At 43.4% G+C, this 18,925-nt stretch overlaps 1 protein-coding gene across 1 annotated transcript in view; it reads right to left on the bottom strand.

Annotated features, from left to right (window-relative positions):
• The window catches only part of LOC146796240 (cathelicidin-2-like), a 39,882-nt gene that overhangs the window by 2,507 nt on the left and 18,450 nt on the right, over positions 1 to 18,925 (bottom strand). Inside the window, exon 3 of the mRNA XM_085628735.1 lies at positions 10,532 to 10,618. Coding sequence (XP_085484861.1) covers positions 10,532 to 10,618 — 87 coding nt within the window. The remainder of the gene's footprint in view (positions 1 to 10,531; positions 10,619 to 18,925) is intronic.

Below are 18,925 nucleotides of genomic sequence, written 5' to 3' on the forward strand. Positions count from 1 at the left end.
CCGCGTTCTCTCATACACAGAATAGGAAAGTTAGTTCTTCGTAAATAGAAACAGGCAGCAGAAAGATGTTGCCTGCACCCGTGGGATGCGAGCCGAGCAACCATCGTCACTCCCCTCTACTTTTGTATTGTGGCATGTGATGGGTGGCATATGTGTTGTGTGCATTCAACATATGTATGGATTTCGGAGAGGTGAAATTTATTATTTACACTCCAATCGGAGGGGTGAAAAATATTACTCCTACTCCAAACATCACAACAGTTTGGAAACTGTTGGACTTTGGAGTGGTAAAATAAATATAGGCTCATAAATATTAATATGTAATGAAAAATAAAAAAAATATTAATCATTTTAGATAATTACAATTCATTTAATTGATTAATTGGCAATGAATACATTTATTGTCATTCAATTTATTTATTAATTCCCACCTTATACCCCTACAAACACAGTAGCCTGCACCTAAAATATAACTAAAAAAAATAAGTATTCCATAATTTCATATTTAAAATCAATAAAAAAAATATTAGAAATTAAGAATTAACTGTTAATTCATTGTTACTTAATTAACTTCCCCTCCTAGACCCCTACAAATCTAGCAGCCACAATTAAAAAATAATCAAAATAATTATATAGTCTATAATTTAAATATTTGAAGTTCAGTTAAATAACTTAATTACACATATTACTTAATAATAAATTAATTAAATAACTTGCCACCCTATACCCCTAGAAACCTAGCTTCCTGCAACTAAAATATTAGAACAATAATTTAGTAGTCTATATCTTGCATAATTTAAAAAAAAATGATTACAAATTATTATTACATAATTTCTTTATTACTTATTTCCCACCCCAGAACCCTACAAACCTAGCAGCCTGCAAATAAAACATAAGTACAACAACTACGTTTTCCATAAATTACGTAATATAGTCAATTTAATAAGGCATCAAAATTAATAATTAATTGTTAATTAATTATTACTGAATTTACTTCCCATTCCCCCTACAATCCCAACAACCCACTATGACATATACATTACTATAAACATTTTAATAAACAATTATAAATCACAACATTACAAACTATATGTACAATAGCAACACATAAATTCAATATGTCAACTAAACCTCATCCAAATAATTATAAAACGATATGAGGGACCTGGCCTTGTGATGTGGACTACGACTCAGCTAACAGAAGTCGACATGGAAGAGCTTGGCTGGCACCATGAAGAATTTGCAGGATAGCCCTTCTAAATTGACAACAATAATCGATTGTCTACATCAACAAAGTAAAATGCATGCCGGTACCTGTGAAAGAGTGCACCTGCCATTCAGCCTGTGCTGTCTTTTCACCCTTTTGACTTTCTAGGAGTCTGCACCTCCCTTCCTACAGGCCAAGGTAGACACGAGTATTTCTCACCTTTTTCACCTAGGGGTAAGTTAGATTTGCTGAGGCTGGTCGTACTGATTTAGAGAAATATATAAATGATCTGTTTATGGCTCTTGGGAGCATATTATCAACAGTCAGCGATAATTATCACTGGCCGTGCTTAGTGATAATTTTGTTATCGCAAGCTATCTCTGGAATTTATCGCCCTGGTAGCGCGTTATTAACAACGCGTTTCTCCAGGGCGATAACGATTCCAGAGATAGCGAGGTTATCGCCGTTTTGCAGGGAACATCGCTGGTTTTCCAGCAATGTTCCCTGCAAAACGGCGATAACCTTGCTGATACAACCCACAGGGTCATATCAGCATAATCCACCCCAATGTTAGGGATAGGTAAGTCTGCATTTTAGCAGACGTTAGTTTTTGGAGAAAACAGTGGTTTTCTCCAAAAACTAACGTGGGCTAAAATGCTGGGGCAGCCTTGTAAATATCGCGATGTGCACATCAACGATATTTACAAGGTTGTCCTGCCCAGTGACGCCCACTTTGCATCTCATTAGAGATGCAAAGGGAGGCGTTGGGTAATAGGGTGCTAACATGCACTAATGCATGTTAGCACCCTCTTGTTAATAGAGCGATAGTTTTATCTCTGCTTTTTTGGCTTTAAAAGCCAAAAAAGCAGAGATAAAGCCCTTGTAAATATGCCCCTTGGTTCCGTGATCAGCTATTTACATTACACAAGCCCATAATGCTTGGAAGCCCTAAAAGACCTTCTTTGGATGCTAAGCCCATTTCAACAACAGTAGCCCTACAATTAGAATATTGCCTTATAATAGGGAGCTTCTCTGTCAACGACCAAAAAGTATCTTTTGGCCCTATTAACTGGACACTGGAATTCTGTTTTTGAAATTAGTTGCTTTTGGAAATCAGAATTCTCCTTTCTTGTGGCCTAGGAATACCAGTGAAATTCTCAATGGTGGATTTTGGGCACATTGTCAGCTACCCCAGTTTAAAACCGAGTGAGTTTGTCACTCTCCTCTATGAAAAATGGAGCTGATGAAAAACTAGGGCTGAAAGCAAAGACATCAAATACAGTAGATACACGTGTCATATTCTGTCTGCCACTTTCAGTCATTGAAAAATACTTCCTCTAGAGCAGAGGTCTTCAAACTTTTGGATGCCGAGACCCCCCTGTCAACATTTTGAGGCGTAAGGACCCCCTCTTGACAAAATGTCTAAACCTGTTGACTAAATTGCGTGGGATGAAAATGTAAATAAGGTTATGTGATGCCGCGTATTTTGGGATAGCATTGCTTCGTTATTTTGATATTTGTTACACACAGTAACGCTGAGGAAAGATTTCACCCAATCAGTACCCATTTATAACCAAAATACAGCAATTATCATCAGAAAGATTTCAAGTCAACCTTTGTGAAGGGCCTTCCACTCTGCAGCAATACGTGCTGCCACATTAGAAGCTCACCTGGCCCTGACCGGAAGAAGCAGGGGTCCCTTAAAACCCTGGCGGTTTTGTGTAGAGTTAAGCCTTTTACCCATGCAGCTTTCCTCTCACCCCCTCCCTTCCATCCCTCTCTCCTCTCCTAACCCCGGATCCCTCTCTCACTTTGCAGGTCATTTTCTTTCACCCCTTTTTACAACTTCTGAACTCTCCCCATTCAACCTCTCACTTCACCTTTAATCACCTCTTGCCATTCTGTCCTTTCACTGCCCTCATCTCTAACAGTCTCTCACATTTATCTCATGGCCTCTCTGGCCCTGTCACCTCCCGTGCCCCTCAGCACTTCTCATTCACCTCGTCTCTTCATTCAAATTTTTGTCTATTTGTATCTTACACCTCTCCAGTCCCCCCATTCCTCTTTCACATCTCCCCTTTGTTCTAACAGAAGCCCTCACCTTTGGATCACACTCACTTCTTGCGTGTCCACACTTCTCTTCGGCAATTCACATTTCTCCTCATCCCTGACCTCTTCAATCAAATTCTCTCACTCCCTTGCTGTCCTCTCTCAGTTTGGGTGCGGATGCAAGTTCAGAATGGGATGAATGAATGTATGATTACTGATGGGCTTGTTTGAGTGAGTTGCATATTGAGTAGTGAGGGGGACAGGTGAGTGAAGTGTCACATGAGTGCAGGATGAGTAGTGTACTCGTGTGACTGCAGGTTGAGGTATAGTGTGAGCAGGACAAGTGCATTGTGAGTGAAGAGTGATCACTGTGAGTGCAAGGTGAGCGGGTGAATGGTGCAAGTGCATGGTGATCAGTGTGAGTGCATTGTGATCACTGTGAGTGCAAGGTGAGCGGGTGAATGGTGCAAGTGCATGGTGATCAGTGTGAGTGCATTGTGATCGCTGTGAGTGCAAGGTGAGCGGGTGAATGGTGCAAGTGCATGGTGATCAGTGTGAGTGCATTGTGATCACTGTGAGTGCAAGGTGAGCGGGTGAATGGTGCAAGTGCATGGTGATCAGTGTGAGTGCATTGTGATCGCTGTGAGTGCAGGGTGAGCGGGTGAATGGTGCAAGTGCATGGTGATCAGTGTGAGTGCATTGTGATCGCTGTGAGTGCAAGGTGAGCGGGTGAATGGTGCAAGTGCATGGTGATCAGTGTGAGTGCATTGTGATCACTGTGGGTGCAGGGTGAACGTGACAATGAAGGGCGAGAATGAGGAATGAGTTGTCTGAATGCAGGGTGCATTCCCAGACCCATGAAGTAACTCAGCATGTTATTGACGGGGTGTAGACTTTAATATCTAAGTTAAACTATTGCGGCATTAATCGGGGATCGAGGGTGAAGGAAATAAATAATGTGCTGATCCTGCAACAAACTTCCAGTCCTATGGTTAGGGTTGCCAGCAGATTATTTTGGTGGCCCAGTCGGTACAAAAAAAAGCAGTCACCTAAAGCGGTATTTTCAGCACTTATCTGTGCATACTTCCCAGGGCCGGCTTTAGTGCTGGTGGTGCCCTGTGCGACAATGTTTGTTGGTGCCCCCCACAATGACCACCCCCACCATGGATTCTCTCACTAGCACCCTTTAACAGTGACCAAGTCTCCATAACCCCACACTCTCAGATGCATTGAATTAGTTATATAGTGCCACTCATACCAGTGTAGGGTGTCCGAGCACTTTGCATCACACACACATTACACAGAGACAATCAATCATAAGTGTGTAAATCAGTGTATAGGAAATGTTACATAAGCCAAAGGACTAAAAGTATAGGAGTCACATGTCATCCATACTGGTAGGCAGTATAGTTCAAGAGTGCTTGGTGTGGAGAAGCACAAACTCAGAGTCGCAAAAGAAACAGCATAGGGAGTTTCCTTTAATAATAAGAATTGATTTCTAGCCAAATTAACCCTTTTTGCAACATTAATCAATGGTCTAATAATGTATTCTTCGTAGTGTGCATGCTGTTCTAGGATGAAAGTTAATAGCTCACTATTCTCTATTAGGACTTTAAGTTATAAATTGCAAGTAACAAAAGGATGTCTCTTTTGAAAGCAGTGACCTGCTGATCTCTTCACATCATACGCACTCTGTAATCTACTTGGTACACGTTCTTTGCAGCAGGCATATTAACCCTCTGCACTAACTTCACCTAAATCAAAACCTCAACTATACAACATTCTGATCTCTCTCCAGGAAGATAATTAATCACACGAGTTATCTTGACATTTATGTGAGGCCTGGTAATTGCCGGGGAAAGAAACGCTGCAGCAGGTGCTTCAAAGGCACAATAAACTTTCACTCATGGCGCCCCCAGGAAGCCAACTTTGTATTCTTTTCCATGAAATGCATTCTCACACTACGGCAGTGAATGTAAAATCCAAATGTAAGGAATAGGCACAGTGGGGACCCAGGGGGTACTGGAACCAGCAAAAAAACCTAAGCCTCTGTAAGCAGTTTACAAAGGCATGTTAAATGGTCTTTAAAGACCTGTGAAAAAACACGGGGGCGGAGATAGGAATCCAGACACTGCCCAGCTGAGCCCCCTGCAGCTCAAGTTTCACTGCAGCAGCCCGGGCTGACTGGGAAGGCGCGACCCCCTTTGCATCACTCCACGGCCCCCCTGGGGGTCGCGCCCCACAGTTTGAAGACCCCTGCTCTAGAGCATAAGACAGACCCAAAGATTTACAGGGAAAGATTGCATGTCCAGACCATAGCATAGTATTGTGCATAGACCCCAATGAGATCTTGACAAAAAAAAACCTTATCACTTAAATGCTATGAAACCGTTTGGGGTCATATATAACTTCAGCAGCTGCTCGGCCCTAAAGGGTTTGTGGTTCATCATGTTGACTGTTCTTACTCTCCTAAATAAAAAATGATTTCCATAAAAGATATAGGGCCAGATGTATGAAGGCCCTGTTTTGCGATTTCCTAATTGCGAATCTTTGAGATTCGCAATTAGGAAATCGCAAAATGGAATGCATGAAAGTGTGTTTAACACTTTTAGCGATTCCTAGGGGATCGCAAATGACCTACCTCATGAATATTAATGAGGTAGGTCGCAATTTGCGACCCCCTAGGAATCGCACAAATCACAGGGATGGTGGCCTGCTGTGCTCAGCAGACCACCATGTCTGTGACTGCTTTTTAATAAAGCAATTCTTTTAAAGGAAAAAAGGAAAACAGGATGCTTTAAAAAAAAAGAAGTTTTCTTTTCATTTTTTAGAAGCAGGCAGTGTTATGTGGGACCACTTCCTGCCCTTAAAAAATGATTTAGCTAACATTAACAAAGGGGAAGGGTTCCCTCGGGGACCCCTTCCCATTTGCGAATGGGTTACCACCTACTTGAAGTAGCTGGTAGTATGCGAATGTTTTGCGACCGCATTCACGGTCACAATACATTAATGCATACCATTAGGATTCTCTATTTGGAAGGGACGCCCTAAACACGCCCCTTCCAAACAGCGAATTGCAAACCCATTTTGCAATTTGGTAACAGGTTACCGAATTGCAAAATTGGGTTTGCTGCATCAGAAACGCATTTTTTGCGAGCGCAAATGGGACAATTCTGTGAATCGGCCCTTTTGCGAGGAGCAAAATGCATGATGCATCTGGCCCATAGCACTGACTGGACACTGAATTTCATTACAGAGTTAAACTGTTTATGAGTATCAAACCCACCACCATCTTCTGAGGTTGGACCCAACTGCTCCATCTTGCTACGCTTGAAGTCTCAAGTATACAAGTAGAGCCACCTTGTTATCCAATTGGAGTGCAATAGTACCTGAGTCACTGTTAAACCAGTCGTAAAGATAGTACCCAACACGGAAACCATTGGCAGACCCATCACTCACAATGTATCTCAAACACTTTCAAGCCTGCAGTAATCTTCCAGAGTAGGCCACTGCTAGGTGAGTCAAATCCTTCAGACAGATTGGTGAATTAACTGCAGAAGAAACACTAACTGAAACATATTGAGGCTGTCCGGTTTTAGGTTTAACCCTATAATAACTGATAAAACCCCACCAAAAGGGAAATAGCTCTTGCCAGTATAAACATATAAACACAGGAAAAACACCTGTACAACCACAAACTAAATGTCATTCAAAGAAATGAAAGAGTAATTTTTTTCTTCCTGGAGGGGCAAATACAATGTAACTTTCTTATACAAGCTAGCAGCCAGAAGACTGGGATAACATTATTCTGCTTGACTTTTGTTCTTTAGGGATGTTACTAAAATAGTGTTTCTTCTTCCTTTTGCTTTTTCAGTTATGTGGTCTTTGGTCTAAAGATGCAGGGTTAGAAACATGTTTTAGGTCTTGTTTAATTATTTTATTAACCGTAGAGAATCAGGAACTATCAAAATGATACTTGATATTTTGGGTGCGTTTGATCCTTTTACTGACAGGTAAAATGGCTGGTTTCATAAGAATCTTTTCCAATATGTGCCATCATATTTACCCACAGAAAATGGCTAAAAACCCAGCCCCTGGTTTCTGGTGAGTCAGCATTGATAGTAGATGAATTGCCAACACCTCATGCTTTAAACATTCAATACAAGGTACAGTGACAAGTATGTGAAAAGAGTGCTATCACCAAGTATCTGGGATAGTGGTGAAAACATGACACCAGACTTTTGGAAAACATGGAACGCAGTGTCACTTGGAATGCAGCTGCAAAAAGGTTCTTTCCAAGTTCACCAAAGATTGGAGTGATATTGTTTGTATCTGCAGTGATTCAGTTACGTATATGAAAAAGTTGTGTGATGACCTGTCAAAATCGATACCTGAGCTGAAGTGCCTCCCTGTAAGAGATCCCTGCCACTTGTTAGATGGTATGCTGAAAGAATCTTTACAATCTTCAGAGTAAATGAAGAATGCTATTGACTTTTTTTGCCCATTCTGGTGCACTGTTTTGTAATGCGCTGGAACTAAAACACAAATAGTTCTAATTTTGTGCATTATGTGGCATCAAAGAAAGAGTCATCCCAACTGTGTCGCTTAGCTGATGTTTCTCAGTCCAAGGGGCTGTGAATGCTATATTATCCATGTGGGAACCGTTTATAGACGTGTGGCAGATGTTTTGCTGAGTGATGATGCCAAAGGCAAGAAATGTGAGGATCTTTGGTCGCATATTGATAGTGATGTGAAAAAGAGTACACTCAACTGCATTCTTTGATTTTTACAGGAAAACATACCTGCTGTAGTGGACATAATAAAAAAACTAGAGTCTGAAAACACCCTTGTCAGCCAAGTGTTCAGCATAATTGGTGTAGACGTGAAACATCTCCTTGAGAGTAGTCTGGGCGACAACTTTAGTGACTTTGGAACTGCAACATGTTCCATGTTAGAGTGCTTTCCACTTGGTAAGCAAAGCAACGTTGAAGAGCAATTCAGGAACAATTATTTTACAATGTATGAGAAACGGTTTACAATGATGCATAGAAATATAACTTCACCAACCATGGCATTTGAAGTCAATGAAACCTCACTGTGGTACTCTGTACAAGTTCTAGATCCCTTCCATAAAGGGGAATTTTCTCTGTAGTTTCAAAAGTCCTACTTCTTTTTTGACAGCTTCAATAACTCTGAGTGCATAAGAGCCCAGTTCAACGCAAATGTTGCAGAACCTGCCCAGAGATTCACAATCTTCAAGTGCACCAGTATTGGCATGGAAAGCTATGTCAGTGGCCAGAGTTAGCAAATTGTGTACTGGCATTTTTGTCGCTGCCTGTCTCAAGTGCCAATGTTGAGAGGGCCTTTTCACAGAAAAAAGTTTATATGAGAAGGAAAGAGCGAGTGCACATGACCAAAGACTCACTGAATTAGTATTGTATGATGTACTACAATAAGTTTGATTTGCAAAAATGTATTTGGATCTCATATACACTGTACGTACACTGTCTATATACCATGCACTATCAGTGCAGAAAGTAAGCAATAATAAAAGCAAAACTTTCCATAAACACCAGAAAAACACTGTTTCTGTTGTTTTTAATGGCGTGAAAATGTGTAAACACTGATAACCACTGTTTTTTTAAGGTATTGAAATCACTTGAAAACACTGAAAAAAACACCAGAATTTACTAAAAATAGAAACTGAAAACAGGAAAGCCTATACATATTGTGCTTGTTTCCGGTCCAGGGAAGACATGGCTTGGCAGTTCGGGCTGGACTGTTCCCATGAGGCACAGGGTCAGACTGATTTGCATATGGCCATGTCTGAACTGGGGTGGCGGAATGAGCTAAAGAATGATGATGGATTAAACCCAGATCAGTTGACTGGGGGTGAGTGCTTGCTATGTTCAACACTCCGTCCATCATCCCCTTTGGTTTTGTAATGCATTTAGGATCATCACAAAGTGTTCAGAGTGCAGTAGGTATGGACCGTAGCATAAGACTCTACAGACAATACAAAAATATAAACATGCAAATGAAGTTATTGAAGGACATTTTGACAGCAGAGTCCAGATTAATCTCAGAATCAGACTGCAGAGGTATTGAGTACCATCCAGAAAGGGGCCTCTTATGATGTCGACACCATCTCGGAACTCGGACTGACCTCCTGATTAGGATGCGACCGAACACTGTTCGGTCGCATTCTGACATTTCCCTATGGGAGCATGTATTACAGCCGTAACCTGGCCGTAGTACATGCTGCCATAGGGAAATAGGAGGTGATTTTAATCCCTGCACCCCATGGCATCACCTCAAGGTGCCTGCCACGGGGTGCAGGGATTAACAAAGGTGCACCATAGGTGCCCCCTCAGCCCCCAGCCAGAGGCTGCAGAGGCACGGGGGCCCTGTGGGGGCCCCCATACTCGCTCTCCAACAGGCTTTCCATGTTGGAAAGCCAGACATGGAAGGCCTGCCTGAGACCGAATATCGTAATCCCAAGGGCAGAAAGGCCGCTCTTTGGGATTACGGGCTGGCTTCCGACTGACCGATGGGCTCCTTAAGCCCGTTGGAAGCCAGCCAGAATGACCAGTTGATTTAATTTTCTACCGCCAGAAATGTAATGCAGGGGTCGGAAATTAAACCAAGATGCAGCCCGGAAAGGAACTGACCGATGGTCAGAGCCTTTCTGGGCCGCATCGTAATCGGCCCCAAAGTCTCAAACATAACTGTGGGAACTAATAGGGTACATGTAGAGTGGGTTTCATTTTTCTAGACTGGTGCTGGAGAATATTTGTCACCTTTTGAAGCTAGAGTATAAATAGACAGTTTTAACAATCTCCAGATAAAGAAGAGTTAGGCCAAGACACATTAGAATTTATTTGAATCACTGCTATATGACAACTAGCAGAAGTAACAGTGTAATCCACTTTACTAAAAATGTACATCTTTAACTGCTGCTTAAGTTGTCTCGAGTGCTATTTTGTTCGACGGCAGCATATCATAACTGGGTTTGTGGAGATTTACATAATCGTTCAGTGGCATTGTCAGAAAGGAGAAGCCAACTGCGATCTTCTGTTCTTAGAGGATAGACTATCTCACACAAATGCAAGACTTCAAACACAAAACTATCCAAGCATTCAATTCTGCTGACTGACACCCAGTCAAACAAGCCCTTGCAAAGGCAATGACATAGGTATGTAGATTGGTCTATTGACCTAGACACATTGCAAAAGTAAGTCATTTAAAGCAACATTCTTCAACATTCTCCCATACCTGTGGCACGTGGCATTCCACCGATGTCAAAGGTGCATCATCCATGAAGTCGAGAACTGTTGCCTCCGCAAAACAATCCCTTATTTTCTGATGCATGGAAATATAATATTATCAAGATTGATTGAGTACATTGATCCTTGTTAAGGTATACTTACTATTTGAAGGGCTTCATTTCTAGATTATTGAGGACTCATTTAGTAAGTTTGGTGTGGTCTAATGCATCACTGTTCCATAGTGAACATAGAAGAAAGACTACACATACTAATTGGATAGAAAAATGATTAATTTCATTGAAATGTTCAAAACATAATTAGCATTTACAGGCATTAGGCAAATGTACAGTGTAGTGCCAAGTCTATTAAATTTGACTACATGCTTTAAAATATCTTTGAGATGACACACATTTGTTTCTCTTTGAATATTTTAGATTTTTGCGCCGCAAGTCATCAGAAGCTACTTCACACACTGACAAAATGCAAGCCAGAGAACATAACCTAAGGGAAAACCAAGACAGCTGTTATAAAAATATATCTTTTAGCTCCTTAGATCTGCACAATGTGGCATCAGACAGTAAGAAAGACTTCAGGGAAAGTAGATAGAAAATGGCCGATCCCTCCGCACTTGCAAATTGAGGGGGTGGCAGCCAATCCCTACACTCTCCCACAGAAGCTGTTTCAGGCTCCCACCAGGAGACCAGGTACACTAGACTCTATTAACTCTACAATTCACGAATGGCATGATTTATTAAACTGACATGCAAGTGCACTCATGTACTCTCCCTTGATCCCTTCAGAATGGGATGAGGAAGTTATACAAGATTTAATTAAACTAAGCATCACAAAGATGGGTGATCTATTTCATGATGGAGTGGTCCGCAGGTGGGCTGACATTGAGACCAAAGGACATGATTTCTCCCCATTTACACAATATCACTTCTATTGTGTCAGACATGCACTATAGAAGCTTCTTGGGGATGATATGCAGGAGCCTCGAAGATGGTGACCACCATTTATAACTTGACGCAGGAAGTTAGGAGAATACGCTCAAATAATGCTAAACTAGAATGGCAGAGAGATCTAGGCATAATTATAGATGACAGCACTTGGTGGTATTGTTGCGAAATGGCCAAAGACGTTTCACTAAATGGAAGGCACCGCCTCATCCATTTTAAATTCCTCAACAGGTCTACTACACGCCGGAGAGACTATGTCGATATGGACTGCTAGACACGGCGGCTTGCCATCGCTGCAGAGAAAGCGAGACTGGGTTCATGCACGTTGCCTGGTATTGCCCTAAGATTGCAGAATTTTGGGATATGGTTTTTCGCATACTAAACGAGGTCACAGAGCTCTCACTAACTCCGGACCCACTACTCGCCTTGCTGGGATATAACAAAAGACTAAGCAAGGAGGTCAGACGTTTAGTTGCAATCGGTATACTAATAGCCAAGCGCAGAATAGCAATGTGCTGGGCCAGAGGCCCATTTCCAACCATAGACGATTGGACCAAAGACATGCTCTATTGTAACACACAGTCAGACGTTTACAATGAGCTATTACCTCCCCAGAATCGACCCAGAGGCTTTTGGGGACTATATCAGCAGTATCTTGGGGGAAAGGAAACTGGGGAGCTGGAAGGAAGCGATGATAATTTGATTTGCTGAATCACAGTCTGTATTGCAATCAGAAAGATATTGCCATATTTGGAGAGGAGGTTCGATGTATCCCTGGAAATTCAATAGCAAGTATCCTAAATACGCATACTCCTGTTGTCTATTACCACGTGCCCATAATGTGTCATTTCTCTAGTTGTGGTATTAATTACGCTTCAATAACCCACTGTGAGTCTGCACTGCATCCAGCCAATGTAATTGCGTATCGTAAAGTGTTGGTGTAATACTGTAAAACGTTTCAATAAAACAATTTTAAAAAAAGATTTAAAAAAATAAAATGCTCGATCCCTTCATCTCAATGTTCCCTGTGACGCCAAACCTCATCTATAAAGGTATAAAGAGAGATAACTGCGGTGAGCAGGAAAATTGTTGTAGATATCAACAATTCGCAAGAGGAATGCAATGATTACTATGTTACAGTGGTAAAGCAAGCCAGATCAAAAAAGAACTGCGACATAAAACACATTACATTATGGGGCATATTATCAAGCACTGCGTTAAAATTATCGCCACTTTAGCGGCAGAAAACTGCAGCTAAAGCGGCGATAATGTGCTTGATAATATGCCCTTGAGAATTCCCATAGAAGCCCATGTTGACACCAGAACCTGGGCTTCTATAGGAATTCTCCAGGGCATATTATCAAGCCCATTATCGCCGCTTTAGCAGCAGTTTTCTGCCGCTAAAGCGGCGATAATTTTAACGCCGTTTGTTGATAATATTCCCCTTAATTCTTTGAAAACATGTGGGAAGTACAACCAGGGCCGTAGCTCCAGGGGGGTGTTTGAGGTGTTACACCCCCCTAAAAATGTATTTCGTAGAAAATAGTTGGGTGCAAGTACTTTCGGTGGGGTAATGTGAAGTGTGGGCAAGGCGAAGCGCTATCTAGCGCGCGACGCCATTATGGCAGTCGCGCCAGACCCCTTGCTGTGAACCGGAAGCACTTTAAGTGCTTCCGGTTCACACGAACGCTGGACGTGGTGGAGGGCTGGTTTAGACCAGCCTGCCTGGTGGTCTTACTGCCCCCTCTTAAAAGGGGGCGGTGTGCGCAGGAACAGTCTCTTGTTCCTCGCGCCCCCACCGGAACACACCCGGGCCATCGGCGGCCCATAACTTATTTTCTGCTTTGTGTTTTAGGTCCGAAGCCCGGGGAACGAGGATCCGCGTTTGAGCCTTCGTCAGGAGAGAGGCATAATCATCATTGGTGGGGAGCCGGTGTGGAGCTGCGGAGCCCGGGAGAGCACCAGATGAATTCTTTCTTCATCGGTGGGCGTGTGCCAGCCGGTTTTGGAGCTGCGGAGCCCGGGAGAGCAGCAGTGGCATTGTCAGTTAAGTTAAGTGCAGCCTGTTGGCTTACATGCAGAAAAGTTGCGATGGTAGGATGGGCAGTTTGCAGTGGGCAGAGCATCACTTTCGTGATGTCGGTGTCCTGAGTTTGGTTCTCTGGTAGTGGACGACGTATTTCATTTCCACCATAGGAAGACATGCAGCACGTTTCCAGGCATTGAGCAGGACAAGAATTTGATGCATTTAGTTAATAAGCTTTTCTGAGCCACGATGCAATACACGTGGTGCAAATGAAATACGTCGTCCTCACATTGATGACTAGAATACACTGCAAAAGATACTCTCCATTGTTTGTGCTGTACCTTATTGTCGCTATACCGAATTGCTACGTCTTCTATCCTTGGAGTGGCTTGGTCTGCATTACAGACACTTGCCAATTGGAGCCGTATTACATTGTCACCATCCCGTTCTAAATACTTTTTCCACAATATCTTTTCCATCCTTGGAGTGGCTTGATTCTTCCACCCCTTAAGTGGCTGGGGTAGGATCACAGACGCTTGTTGATTTCAAAATTGGGTTTCCCCGTCTCCTTTTTGACCAGAAGCATCACCCATCCTTGGAGAAGCCGGGGGGAATATTACAGCTACCTCGAGAACATTGAATTTGGCTGATGGGTTCAACATAATATAGTTGGATTCTTTTCAATTTTTCGAGTGTCGGATTTGGAATTCCTTTCTATCAGAAACAGCCCTGAGGAAGTTCCCTATAAGGGAATGAAACACGTTGGCTGGATGATTTAATATGAATGTTTGCTATAAAAGAAATATTTTCAAATAAAGAAGTGACATTTCTATCTACTTTGGCCTGTTGGACTTTTTAAGCTGCGCACCCGCACTTGTTACAACAAACTCCAAACTACTCCACTCCAGTCAACCCCAATCCTCCCCACCCCACCTAATCTATCCTACTCCACTTCACTACAATCTACCGCAATCTACTCTACTTCAGTCTACCCCACTCCACTTCAAACTACCCCAATCTACCCTCATACACCACAATCTACCCCTCTTCACCCCACGCCACTCCAATCTACCCCACCCCATTCCACTCCAATCTACCCACCCCACTCCAATCTATCCCACTCCACTCTACCCCAATCCACTTCATTCCAATCTACCCCACTCTACTCCAATCTACCTCAATCCACCCCACTCCACTCCAGTCTACTCCACTCCACTTCAATCTACCCTAATCCACTCCAATATATCCTATTCCACTCCAATCTACCCACTTTACTCCAGTCTACACCATTTCAGTCCAATCTATCCCACTCCACTCTAATATTACCCAATCTACCACACCCCACCCCAATCTACCCCACTCCAGTCCAATGTACCCCAGTCTAACCCACACAACTCCACTTCAATCTGCCCCAATCTACTCCATTCACTCCAATCTACCCAACTACACTCCAATCCACCCCAATCCATGCCACCCCAATCTACTCCACTCCACTCCAATCTACTCCACTCCACCCCAATCTGCCCCACTTCAACAAACTTCACTATAATCTACCCCAATATGCCCAACTTCAAACTACCTCACTCCAATGTACCCCAGTCCTCCCCACTCCACCCCAATCTATCCTGCTCCACTTCACTCCAAGCTACCCTCTCCACCACAATTTACCCCACTCCAATCTACTCCACTCCAATCTACCCACACTCCACTGAACTCCACTCCACTCTACCCCACTCAAATCTACCCCACACTGATCTACACCACTCCATTCCATTCTACACCACTTCACTCCAATTTGCCCCACTCCACTCCCAATCCAAACTACTCCAATATACAACACTTCACACCAATCTACCCAGCTCCACTGCAATCTACCCTAATCTACCCCATTAAAAATCTCCCACCATCTACTCAGTTCACTCCAATCCACCCCAACGTACCCCAGTCCAATCTACTGCAATCTACCTCACTTCATTCCACTCAAATCTACCCTGTTCCACTCCACTCCAGCCTACCCCAATCCACCACACAAACACTCTACTAGAATCTACCCTACTTCATTCCAGTCTACCCCACTCCACTCTAATCTTACCCAAGCTACCACACTCCACCCCTATCTACCGCACTCCACTCCGATGTACTCCAATTAAATGCACTCCAATCTACCCACTTCACTCAAATCAACTTCATGCTATCCTACTCACTCCAGTCTACCCCACTACACTCCAATCTACCCCAATCTATGCCACCTCAATCGACCCCACTCCAATCAAATCTCCCCCACTATAATCCAATCTACCCCACTCCTCTCACTTCCCCCAATCTACCCCACTCCAATCAACTTCACTCCAATCTATCCCAATCTACCCAACTTCAATCTACCCCACTCCAATCTATCCCAATTCTCCCAACTCCACCCCAATCTATCCTACTCCACTTCACTCCAATCTACTCCACTTCAATCTAATCCACTCCACTTCAACCTACCCCAATCTACCCTACTCAACTCCAATCTACCCCAATCCACCCCATTCTACCCCGTTCCACTCCAAACTATCCACAATCCACTCCAATCCTCCCCACTCAAATATACCCCACTTCATTCCAATCTACCCCCTCAACTCTACTCTACCCCATTCCACTCCAATCTACCCGACTCCATTCCAATCTCCAATGAACTCCAATCTACAACACTCCACACCAATCTACCCCACTCCAAACAACCCACACCTACCACCCTCCAATTTACCACAATCTAGCCCATGCCAAACTCCCACCATCTACTCCAGTCCACTCCAATGTACCCCAATGTACCCCACTCTACTTCATTCCAATCACAGCAATCTTCCCCAGTTCACTCGACTCCAATTCAAACCATTATATCCCGTTTCACTCCAATCTACCCCACTCCAGTCTACCCCACTCCAATCTATCCCACTCCACTCCACTGTACTCCACTCCAGTCCAGTGTACCACCACTCAACCACAATCTGCCCCACTGCACACCAATCCATCCCACTTTAATCTACCCCACCCTACTCTACTCCACTTTAATCTACCACACCCCACTCTACCCCATTTCCATCTACCTCAACCCTATGTACCCCAATGCACCCCAATCCACCCACTCCACTCAAAGCTACATCATGATACTCCACTGTAAGCTACCCCAGTCTACCACACTCCACTCCAATCTACCCCACTCCAATCTACCCTACTCTACCCCAGTGTAGCCCTCTCCAATCTGCCCTAATCTACCTCTATCCAATCCAGCCCACTTCAATCTACCCTACTCCTCCACTCCAATCTACCCCTCTCCATTCCAATCTGCCCCAGCCATCCCACTATACCCCACTCTACCCCAATCTACCCTAATCTACCCTACTCCAGTCCAAAGTACACCAATCGACCCCACTACACTCAATTCATCCCCGATATGCCCCACTCCACTCCAGTTCCCCTACTTCCATGTATCCCCTCCATTCTACCCAATCCACCCCACTCCACTCAATTCTACCCCAATCGAACCCACTCATGTTCAATTTACCCCACTCTATCCCACTCCACTCCAATCTACCCCACTCAAATCCACCACACTCCAATCTACCCCTCTCCACTACAATCTACCCATTCTTCCCCACCCCTCTCCAATCTACCCCACTCCCCTCCTATCTACTCCACTCCATCCCAGTCATCCCCAGTCTACTCCAATCTACCCTGCTCTAATCCACCTCACTCCACTATAATCCAATTCCCCTCAATCTAGCCCAGTTTACCCCACTCTACCACAAACTACCCCACTGAACTCCAAATTCACCCAACTCCACTCCACTATAATATATCCCACTCAACCCCACTCACTACAATCTACCCCAATCTATCCTACTCCAACCTACCTCACTTTACCCCACTCCAATCTATCCCACTCTACCCAATCTATCCCACTGCAATCTACCCCACTTTAACACACGTTACTCTACTTCACTCTACCCCACCCTACATCACCCCACTCTACCCAATCTACCCCAATACAATCCACGCCAATCTCCCCCAATTCACCCCCACTGTTACTCACCCTACCTCTCTCCATGCCACTAGCTTTTAGCCATGCTGAACAACAGCCACACGGTGTACACCATGGCTAAAACCTGTAAAAGCTACATAGGCGAAACCTGTTGTCTTTACCAATGCTTGATCATTTTGCCACAAAGTCCATGAAATTCTGACATAAGAAAGAAGCTGAAGGGATATTATTTACTGAGCTCAGGCAAAATATCTGGGATGTTTCTGTACCCTTTTAATTTTCATTTGGTTTTGGCAATGATATGGGTATGGCATGGATTGAGTAGAGTGTGCGTACTGTTAGGTTTATTGTGGGTAGGTGGGTGCTGAGCCTTCTAGACATTTGTAAGTGAGGCATAGTACTTTGGAATTGATTCTGCTCTGGGTGTTTAGCAACAATGGATTTGGTTGTGTGTGTCATTGTCAAGAGTATCAATAACGTGAAACTGAGTCCCACCACTATATTTTGGACTTTTGTAGTCTAATTTGCGATCAGAGAAGGCATGTGCACAGGGTGTTGGTATAACTTGGTAGACCAGTATACCTACTACCATGGTGTGATGTCTTGAAGGTACAACGTGGAAAGTTCTTTTGCCTATAAAGTACCCAAAGAAAGTGGTTGGTGGGAGCATTCTATTTAGTTGTGGTTTCCATTCATTTCTCACAAGCGTACTTGTGTGTCTTCTGCATATGAATGGAAGGAGAGGCAGTCAGTTATGATGAAATTCATCATAAGCTTCAGGTATGTATTGACTACTATGTGATAGAGACATCCCGTGGGGACCTCTTACACTACTGGGTTCCCAGAGTGGGGGATGGGACGCTGCTAAAGGCAGCACAGAGACCAATGGGGTACCATTCTAGATGATACTTGGTGAGTTATCGTTAGCATGTTGTCGAATATATTATTAGGGTTCTCTCAGTTCCGTATCTGGGGCAAAAGCTTGGTTGGTGCCAAGAATGTTTTTTTGTGTCTAAGTGACTTTGGATTTAGGTAGTGGCCACCTTCTCCAGTATCTTGGAGTTCCATGGGAGTCCTGCACTTTAGCATCAGTTGTTCAGGTTAGTTGAGATGAGTGCGCCTTTTTAGAATGCGTGAGGTGTTTCAAAGCAGCATGGATTTTTATTGTTTGCAGGCAGCTATTAGTGAATGTGGACATGTTCCTTCTAGTATTTCTATGTGTCTGTTTTTCGTCTACCATGATCGTGAATGGTGTGGGGTTGTTGAAGGCTAGATTTAGCCCTCAATTTTAGGACTTCCTCCCTTGAAGAATGCAGCTTATGAGTTTCAAAGTTTTTAAGTTTCTGGGATAGATGTTCTGGTGCATTGAGGGTTGGTAAATTATTTGGACTT

This window comes from Triturus cristatus, chromosome 10 (genome assembly GCF_964204655.1).
Source record: "Triturus cristatus chromosome 10, aTriCri1.1, whole genome shotgun sequence".
NCBI lineage: Eukaryota > Metazoa > Chordata > Amphibia > Caudata > Salamandridae > Triturus > Triturus cristatus.